Source organism: Takifugu rubripes, chromosome 1 (assembly GCF_901000725.2).
Source record: "Takifugu rubripes chromosome 1, fTakRub1.2, whole genome shotgun sequence".
NCBI lineage: Eukaryota > Metazoa > Chordata > Actinopteri > Tetraodontiformes > Tetraodontidae > Takifugu > Takifugu rubripes.
The window spans coordinates 4,492,666-4,502,772 of record NC_042285.1 but is presented as its reverse complement, the minus strand read 5'-3'; the positions used below and the strand labels follow the sequence as shown (position 1 = coordinate 4,502,772).

Below are 10,107 nucleotides of genomic sequence, written 5' to 3'. Positions count from 1 at the left end.
GTGACGGAACACCTGTAGTTCTTCTCAATTCAAACTCCCAGTTACGATAAGGAACTGATGGCCTCGTGGAAACGTGCTCTAATGAAAAACCAAAGCTCCGCCGATGGGACGCGGCACGGCTCTCGTGTTGTTGCAAAAAAGGGGGCGTCGCCGTCCGACAGGTGTGAGAAACGGACGCGCCCATTTCAGCGTGTCCCTCCGCTGTGTCAGCCGTCTTCCAAACATCTTCAAATCCTATTTAAACAGCATCCCGTTCCCCAGCTGGCAGATTGTGGACATTAGAGGCTTTAGAACCCGCGGCCTGCAGAGCGTCGCCGCGGACGCACATCATTTTAACTCCGCTCCCTGAACTCTCCGCGACCTCGTTCTCTTGGCTGCCTCTGATCCTCCTTTCATCCCCGCAAGGATAGACATAATCCAGCCCCCGTTTGGACTCTTTCCAGTTTAAGGTTGCCGACAGAGGCTGAGCCCGAGTCGCCGAGGGGGAGGATCGCGTTTTTGGGGATGCTGCTTAGGTGGCAGAAGCGAGTGTGACGGTGGCAGGAAAAACAGATGATGTGGCAGATGCAGACTTTTCAAGAGTAAGACCTTCAAATTCAGGCAGCAGCGCAAATGCCCCCCGGCATCCAGGGGCAGGGTGGTTTCAGCCAAACAGGGCCGCTCTGATGCGCTACAAGGCCGTGTTTTTCTTCCGCAGCAGGCGTCCTTTTTCCAAACGATTTCAGATGATGTTCAGTCCCGCTCCCCTGAGAGGAGGGGGGGGGGGGGGGGGATGGGAAGCATCTTGACAGTCGTGAGCTTCATATCTGAGTAATAAACGTCAGGGATGTGAAAACCCAAACGGATCTTTTCCCGTCTTAATTGCCGACAGCTCGTCCGCTTCATCAATATCCGAGCGCCGGCAAAGCCAATCAGGAGCCCCAGAGGGGTGATCGCGGCAAACCGTTTTTTGTGCGGCGCTGCAGGTGGCGCAGGCGAGGGGACTGATATATTCTTAGCGTGTTTGAGCTTCGCGGATCAGTGTAATATTTTCACATGCGCACCGCTCCTTCCCAGCAGCAAGCGGTCGATCTCGAGCTTGAGGTTATCGACTCGAGTTTCAATCTACAGAATCAGCTTTAGCGCCACCCTGTTTTGGACGGCGGTGAGACCGTCTTGTTAGCATTCAGCGGTAGGCGTTGTTCTTCGGCCAGGCTCAGAGGCCATAAATGCGGTTAAGAGTGATGTAGGTGAATTCTGCTGTAATTCTGATGCAAAGATCCTTCAAACAGCATTGTAGAATTGCAACGAAGAATTCACTGTAGTTTATCCAAATATATTGACCAACGAAACAGAGCAGGTATTCTTTTCCTGCAATTCACATGTCCGCAACTAGGCGGCGCCACTTCCCACTCACTGGAGGTTTTCCGTTGAACTGTTGAAAAAACATTTCTGCAAATTCAGCGTTGGGAATGCTGAAGTTCCGCACCATCCGACGCCTTTCTAATTGCAACTATACAAAAACTGCGCATCCTTGTTATTCTAAAAGCAGCAGCTTCTGTTCATCCACTTCCACATAATCGGAGCCACGTTTGCGGAAGAGTGCCTTTAATTGTGAAGAGATTAACTGATGTCATCTCATCTCTCTGCTCTCGCCTGGATGCCAATCCACTCCGTTCGCCAGCATACAGAAAAACAGACGAGCGAAGTATTAGGGGAGCAAAAAAAAAAATGAAGGGGTTGTTTACATGTAAATATTAGCCGTCTTTACATTCAGCGCCTTGTCTTGTTTTTCTGCTTTACATGTCTCTGAAGGCCCGACAGCGAGCTTGTCTGCTTATCATGATTTAACATATTCCGTGACGACTCCGCTTCAGCAATCGCCGGGACGCAGCAATTAATTACAACAGGCCAAAGATGGATGCTTTACGCATTTATTTATTCCTGCCAAAATGAAACAGGAGCGCAGCAAACTCTGCACAGAGGCTTATTTTCCAACTGATTTCACCAGATGATTCAGCAACAGCTCATCACCATGGAAGCGTGTTTTCCCACAGCGCTCTGGTGCTGTCGGCCAGGACACATCCCGTTCCTGTGGCCACCTTCGGCTGACCTGCAACACACAATCAGATCAGCATTACTTTGAAGCGCTGGAGGAGGAACTGACACAAAAAATGTGTCATTTTGTTCTTTCAGCTGGATCAAACAGCAAAAAGCATTTCCCGGTGAGACAGATTAAAAAATCATTTGAAAAATTCTATTTTTTTTCTATTACTAGGGCATGAAAATGGATTTTCTTTTCACAGCGTTGCAAATTAGAGAGAATTTTGGCCAGTTTCTTCATGGAAATTGGAATAACAAATTGGGAAAAAAGGCTACATTCTTTTGAATTTTTCAGGACAGTTGACATCAAATGAGCCCGTATTAAAATGAACCCACAAATTTATCACAGGACGCGTTCTGCTGCTGCATGTCCTCTCCAGTAGCCAACACCCAGGCTTGTTTATGAAGCCTGTTACTGTCCGTGGGACATTCCAGCAGGGTAGAGCCATCAAAAGAAGTTATTTTTAAAGTCGAGGAGAGAATAATCCACATCAAGGGGCATTTATTAAGTAATCTCAAGTGATTTACAGCTGTATGTGGAGCTGCTAGAACCACGTCTCCATAGAATTCAATGGGACTCAAACTGGGTCACACGGCTATTATAAGTGCAAAGTTAGTTTGAGAGCAGTCTGACAGCAGTTTGCCTCTGCTAGCAAAGTGCTGCTAGCTGCTGGGCTGACAATGAATGTCAGAATGTGCATTAGACACTGGCAGCTTGATGTAATGGCAGATTAATTTCATCGCAAAAACCCGTAATAACAGCAAACCCCCTCTCAAAGTCAGTCCGCATTAGAGCAGCAAGCGCACGACGCTGCTGTGGAAGTCGGGGAGAAGTTTTGCGTCTGAATATACATAGAAAATGAGGCAGAGGGAAAATCTAATCAGCATATTAAGGCCGAATCAATCACTGGGAGGCTCTGGCTCTGAAACAACTGGTCGATGAGGAAGTAATTCATCAACAGAGATTCAGATGGATCTTTATCATCCCGTTTCATCGGCTCCACACTCCAGCTGAACCACTGGCAGCTTCCACATGAACAACACGTATAATAACCATCACAAAGAGACTAAGCAGTGAGAAGTTGCCATTTCTTCCAGCTTATTTCAGTACGTGGACATCAGGTCTTATTGCTTGGGTTCCATCACATTTTACATCTACCCTCACTTGCCCTTATATCAGAACAGACAACATTTATTGGATCGGGCCTCAGGAAAGTTTCTGGTTCTAAAAGGAGGCATTACTTTGAAGGGGATGTGAGGATGCTTCAGTTACAGGCAAATGACAAATTAGGTTTGTTTTTTTAAGAAAAGAAGCACTTTTCACTTCCAACATTTCTGACATTGTCAGATTGAGGTATATTTGAGTTTTAGACTGACCGAACGATCCATTCTATTTGCTCCCAAAGCTCTGAGCATTTTCCAATATATTTTAGACATTTCATAGATTCAACAATCATATTAAAACAAAACAGAGGTGCGTCAATAATGGAGCTTTCCAAAAGCCACGTTTCTAAAGACTGATTGTCCAGAGTGTGCTGCGGGTAAACACCGGCTCTGAATAAGTACCTGCTGTTCAAACACTCTGGCCTTTGTGCGTCTCCTCGCTGTGTGAATGCCTCCAGCAGTAAACAGACGTGGACAGCTGCAGACAGCTTCCAGACGCGCCACTTGGAATAATAAAAAGCCGCTACGAGGATGGCCCGGCTTCTCACCGGAGAAACAGATTAGACATTTCAGACGCTCTAACCTTGGCTGGCCGTCTGCGTCGCCCAGGCCCGTTTGTGATTAGGGCGATATTCATCTGCTCCTGACGCTCATCTGCACAGTAGCGACCAGACGTGGATGCAATACGCCCGCTGCTCATGCCAGTGCCGACTTTAACACTTTCATTTGTCACACCTTTAATAGACAGATGTGGTCGAGCTCCTTTAAGGGGGATCAGAAACAAGCGGGAAATGATGCTAACGAGTGAAGTGTCCCAAGGTCGACCCGACTCCTTTCGCATTCGTTCTCGGCTTTATTAATAGGGCTGATGGCGTCCGACAAATCACAAAACACATCTGAACATTGATTTCTTAAAAGCGTACACATAGAAAATTCTCGACAACCTCTAAAAAGTAATTAGCTACTTCATCCAATTCATCTACAATTCTAATCTAATATATCTTTGGTGTTAAAAGGGTTATTTCTGTCAAAAGACTGGTGCCGACCAGCAGATGTTAACACCACTCCTGCACAATAATACTCTCCATTTTTTAATTACAACCATGAAAAAATGCAGAAGGCAGCCCTGAATATAAAACTCCACCATTTCGTTTTAAACTAATCAATGAATTCCCCATCTTGTACCGCCTCTGCATGAATAAAGCATAGTTGAAAACTGGCAAGAAATTAAAAATGCTAATCTGATTAAAACCAAACCATACTGGAGATAATATATATGAGTTCTCATTACTGAAAGGTTCCCTCTAGGTTTGAAGTCATCCATCACATTCCTTTAAATTTAGTCCAAATATGTCTTAATTTTGTTCTACATGGGGAAATAAAGTGAACGGACCAGCAAAAAATGGTTTTAATCCCCTGGATATACACTCCATGTGTGACTCACTGGTGGATGTAAAGACACAGCAGTCTGCCCGGTGCATGCATTTCTAAAGATAAGCAAAAATTTAAACTAAAATCCAGCATTTGTATCTTCTCAGGTCTGCCAAAATGAGGACACAAATCCACCGAGGAAACACACACACTCTTGTACTTCTATCTTTGGAAGGACCTCCATAGGAATAATTCATTTCCCAGGCCTAACTAACCCTAATTACCCCCCTAACCCTTACTCTAACCCTTACTCTAACTCTATCCTAAACCCAAGTCTAACCTTGGAACCATGTCTTGACCTTCAACCAGTCCATTGAAGTAGTGAGGACCATCCAAAATGTCCTCACTTTGCTAGTAGAATGAGTATTTTGGTACTCAATATGTAGCAATTAAAACACACACGCACACACACGCACACACGTCCATCTAACCGTTTCCCCAAACCAGAGACACTTCCCGCAGTAAGTGGTTGGATGTTTGACCTGTGCCACGTCCCACCACTAGGGGGCATACAACACCTTACACAAAATAAAATAAACAATAATACAATGGGGAAAAATAACAATAAAGCACTGCTTCTAAAGGCTCAAACAATGTTTTTAACAGTTAAATCCAATGTTCGTACTGTGGTGAAATAATCTCTTATTCAGTGTTTGCTCTCACACACTGCCATCTCTGTTTATTCACCCTTGCTTCCTCTTTATTAGTGTGCCAGGGAGGTGGATCCAATTTGGAATGGCATGTGTACAAACATTCATCTGTCCATCATCTCTGCACCGCTGTTTACTTCTAATCAGGTTTGTGGGCGGTGAAATAGGAGGAAGGAACAAACCCTGACAGGTTGCCAGGCAGTTTAACCGGGCAGTTTAACACTCAGCGTCTCCAACCTAATGAGCCCGTCTGTGGCTGCAGACACGGCAACAACATGCTAGAGCAAACATGTCTAGGCCCTGGGGAATCCAACCTGGAACCTCCTTGTCATGTCCTTCATGTAAAAACACAAATGGCTCAATTTGGACCCTTTCCTGGATTATAATAAAACCTTCCTCTGTCCAGACAGAGTCCCTGTCAATACAAATATGGCTTAGCTGGCTGGCTGACTGGTTTCCAATGACAAAATTTGCATGTCCCCATCTAATGGTGCCTGCTGTTGACATGACTCCAGGAGAAGAGGGGGGGAAACATGCCACTGCTGAAAAGGGAGGGTAGACAGGGTAGCATGGGATGGCAGAGCTGACAAACAGAAAGCACCCTCAGTTTTCATCAGTGTAACTCTTGGCTGCGCGATGATCAGCCTCCTGCATGCCAAGCAGAGTGCATCAGCGGCAGGGGGAGGGCACAGAGAGAAAGGAAAATTCGCTCTGATGGCAACAACAAGGGGCTGAAGTCTGTGACCAGTGTCTGTGCTCACAGACCAGGAGGAAAACAAAGGCTTAGACGGGCGTAATAAGTCGTGTCAGCGATGCACTTCAACTCAATCACGAGGCCCAGTGACAAAAACTACATGGAAAATATTTTGTTACGCTGTTTTAAGGCTTGTCTCTTTGTCCTTTATAAGTCTTTATTTAAGACTGGTCGCAAAGCAAATGAGACTTTTGAGGCAACACAAGTTTCTTTCGACCCCCTTTTCATTAAAATAGATTATTTTTGTATCTTCTTCAGTTTATTTTGTCTTACATTTGTCTTTACATTTTTTTTTTTTTTACATAAAGCGCTTTCATAATACAAAGAATTTTATTGAAATAAAACCATAAAAGTCACTAGACTGAGCTAAGAGGCAAAGTGTTCCTGGTTCAAGTCCTGGGTTTGGACAAAACTTTGAAGGTGTGCTGGTAGTACAGAGAGGTGCAAGGACATCTTCAGACCACTCTCCAGGTACCCTTGACCAAGCTACCTGAATCCCCAAATGCTCAAATAGGGCCCTGCGATGAGCTGGGACGTGTACCCTGCCAGCACCCCCACCCCTGCAAGGCTAAATAGTGGTAAACCCCCGCATAAAAAGCTATTTGCAATTAAACAAAATTAGGCCTTATGCTGCCGCCTGCTGGATAATACCGAGAACTGCTTTATGGACGTACAAAGCTGGACAGATTTAAAACATTTATACCTCAGAACGTGATCGGGACAAAGATCACGAGAAACCGATGCTTCCTGCCGATGTATAATAACCGGTGCAATCTGTGGAATATCTCTGGGACAGAAGGACCGTATTCAGCTCAAACGCTCCAAAATGATAGGCACCGAATTTCTGCAAATGAGAAAATGCTTGATCAGCTTAGTAATATGTAATCTATACAGAAGACTGTTTCAGCATCTGAAAAATGAAATGTTCATGTGTTTTTGACTATGATGGCCATAAATCTAAGTATATCTTGTTTAATAGCCAATGTTTATTGTGATATTCTCCAAATCATTAAATAGCAGCTTGAAAAATCACACTTCCAACACTTCTGGCTTTTTTTGGTAGCAGGAAATAACCCCTGTAAATTAACCCATTTATCCTTTACACATGTATAAGTATTAACCAAGTGTTCTACCACAGGGGACAAAGGTACAAGACTCATTAAAATGGTGAGTTTTATCGCTGGACTGAAAATGTGAAAGAAAAATGTCGACTGCAATTTAAAATTAAATACAGAATATGTGAACCGTGTTCATAATCAAGTTCCTGTCCATGTATTTTAGTTCTGAGCTACTGAATTTCCTCCAACCTTTAGTATGTTTCTGGCGTCAAAAGCCTCTCTTCCGCTGGTACCCGGCCTCCCTGAGCCGCCTGCGTCTTCAACTGTAAAAACATGTCAGTGAAAAATTAACACGGGATGAGCAAAACTGATTTACAATGTTTGAAAGTAGACAGTGGGAACAAGAAAATCAAGAGCACTTCATTTAGGAACATTGGGAGGGGAATCTGCATTCATCAACATGCTAAACACTGCGGTGACACGGCCCCCCGCTCACGCTGTGCTCTTGGTCAGCTCGGTACAAGTTTGAGAACTGAGGCTGGACTTTACCCATGGTCAAAATGAATGAAGCCATTGTCCAAATACTTGGAAAACACTGCTCGGAGCAAGTAAACAGAGCTGCAGATAAACACAGAACCAGTTGCCTCACGCCTATATTCACAGATTTGAGGTTGTAATTGTTCAACCTTCAGCTCTGTCGTCACGGCAGCGCGCGCCTGAGCCAAAAGATAATAATGTGACATTGGTAAACAGGATCAGGGAGAGCCTGCCAGTGTTATCAGAGCACGTCAATAACTTTGTTTTTGAAAACGCTGCTGTTGAGCTTGTCATTGATGGGTTGTGCTCTACCTGTGTGGTCCTTTCTAAAACGAGTGTTCATCACAGTGCCGTGCAGCTTCACTCGGTCCCACTCTCTCACCATCAGCCCAGCAGACACAAAGTGCTCTACCAGCCTGTCTGCAATCAACTGCAACCTTGAAAACACCACCATTTAAACAGAAAACTAAAAAAAATAACAAGCCGAGATTCCAGCAGAATGGAACGTAACAGGATACGACCGATCCACTCACTTATTCGAGCCGTCCTGCACGCCAACTTTTGCATACAAAACGTCCACCATAGCTGGGTCATCGTTCATATATTCTATGCCGGTCACCTCCAGTTGCAGAGGCTTCCCTTCTGTGATGTCCCTGATGGGAGACAACAGAAAAGAACAAAGGCAGTTTTAGCACGTGATTTGATCTTCTTTTCGTCCCCATCCATTTAATGTTGCTACATAAAAACCTCATTGTCTAGCCCTGTTTTACTGCAAACATCTACAGCTGAAGCTGTAGCACACACAGCTACGAAAAAAAATGAAGAATGTTTGGAGTGCTAAAAGAATGCACGGCTAATCTCTATAAACAATGTTTGCCACATGGGGGATGATTCTTTTCAGTTAAGTAATTATTTTGCTTGACACTGTACTTGTTATTAGGACCTTCAATCTTGTTTTACATGTTTTAACAATAACAAAGGTCCACAGTGGACAGTGTAGTCTTTAAATATTTCTTTTAATGTGATTTTTTTTTGGTCCCGTTGATGTAGTTTGTATTGTTGCTATGATAACACAGCCGTGATTTGCAGCCTACCGGATGATGTTTTCACACTCCTCAAGGTGTTCACATGCTTTTCTCACTTCCATGTCATTTAACAGAGCCAAGGTGCCAATGGTCAGGTGAAGCTTTGCAGGGTTTTGAAAGATGCTTTCTTCCACTCCATGATCCTACAAATAGGATAACATGGACAAATCAATACTGACTGCATGATGAAAATTGTTGTGGTCGCCTGGTGTCTATGCAGAAAAATAAGGTAAAGGGAGAAAGGTAAATGTTGCCGACAACTTCTACTGTACCTTTGAACACTGCTGCAGCACTTCTTCCTTAAATTTCAAAAATCCCTCTTGAACTTGGGGATGATTTAAAGGGAATGACAAGAAGTGCGTGAAAGGTTGCTTTTTCCGGAAACTCTCCACCAGGACCTCAACGCGTGTGACCGCCGATGACACCGAAGCTTTGTGGAAACCTGTGATCACTGTCAGACAGAGGAGAAACTCAGTGGACACGTTTACAGAGACAGTTTCAGAAATCCTCTGCAGTAATGAGTCTCACCAATCTGTCCTTCCACCCCTTGTTTTGGGATGTTGATGGATGTCTTTGTGTCAAATTCTAGACGCCTGCGTGTCTCCCCTTTTTTACCAATAATGTACCTGTAGATCAGACAAGTCAACAGAGAAACCTTATTCAAAACCACGAGGAATGATGCATAACAATGTGTGGAGATAACAACGTGACGTACTTGTAAAGAACACTCGGGACATCAATGGCACAGCGAAATCCTTTATCTGTCTGTTCAATGACGTAAGTGTCACAGATTTCATCATCCGCACAGTCTTCACTCTCTTCACACACACACACACACACACACACACACACACACACACACAAAGCCCAACATTAAAAATATACAGTGTGTTTTGTACGGTGCGGAATGAAGTCTACAATTTATATTACAGCCCCGCCGGAATGACAAATGATACATAAATACCAGCTTAACCTACCTGGTGGCCTCATGTATGAGAAATCTTCTTCTTCTTCTTCATAATTATCTTCTTGAACGAAATTCTTCCGGTATACTCGTCCCTTTATATTAATAAGAGCTGGACGTAAAATGTCCATACTGTAAACTAGCTAATGTAAATAACCTACGTCAGGAAAATGAAAAGATTAATATCCCACTAATAATTCAGCTACACCATATGCTTGTATAGTAGTGGTCATGTAACCTTTCAAAACTTATTTTGCTATCGCTTTCGCTAAATGTTTGCTCTCTTCTCTTGTTTACGTCTCAGTTGGCCTCCTTTACGACACAGCGTACATGGTTAATCTTTAGTAGATCTACGTTGAACATGGGCGACAGTTGTGTACGT

At 44.0% G+C, this 10,107-nt stretch overlaps 1 protein-coding gene across 1 annotated transcript; it reads right to left on the bottom strand.

Moving 5' to 3' along the window:
* Nucleotides 1-1,897: 1,897 nt before the first annotated feature.
* ascc1 (activating signal cointegrator 1 complex subunit 1) lies at nucleotides 1,898-10,075 on the bottom strand. The gene is made up of 10 exons (XM_011618857.2): nucleotides 9,739-10,075; nucleotides 9,477-9,579; nucleotides 9,290-9,387; nucleotides 9,034-9,212; nucleotides 8,771-8,904; nucleotides 8,210-8,329; nucleotides 7,989-8,113; nucleotides 7,389-7,462; nucleotides 6,785-6,925; nucleotides 1,898-2,092 (listed from the first exon to the last, which is right to left on the bottom strand). Exons 1-9 carry the CDS (start codon nucleotides 9,854-9,856, stop codon nucleotides 6,809-6,811), a joined length of 1,068 nt encoding a protein of 355 aa, XP_011617159.2. The 5' UTR covers nucleotides 9,857-10,075; the 3' UTR covers nucleotides 1,898-2,092; nucleotides 6,785-6,808.
* Nucleotides 10,076-10,107: the final 32 nt, after the last annotated feature.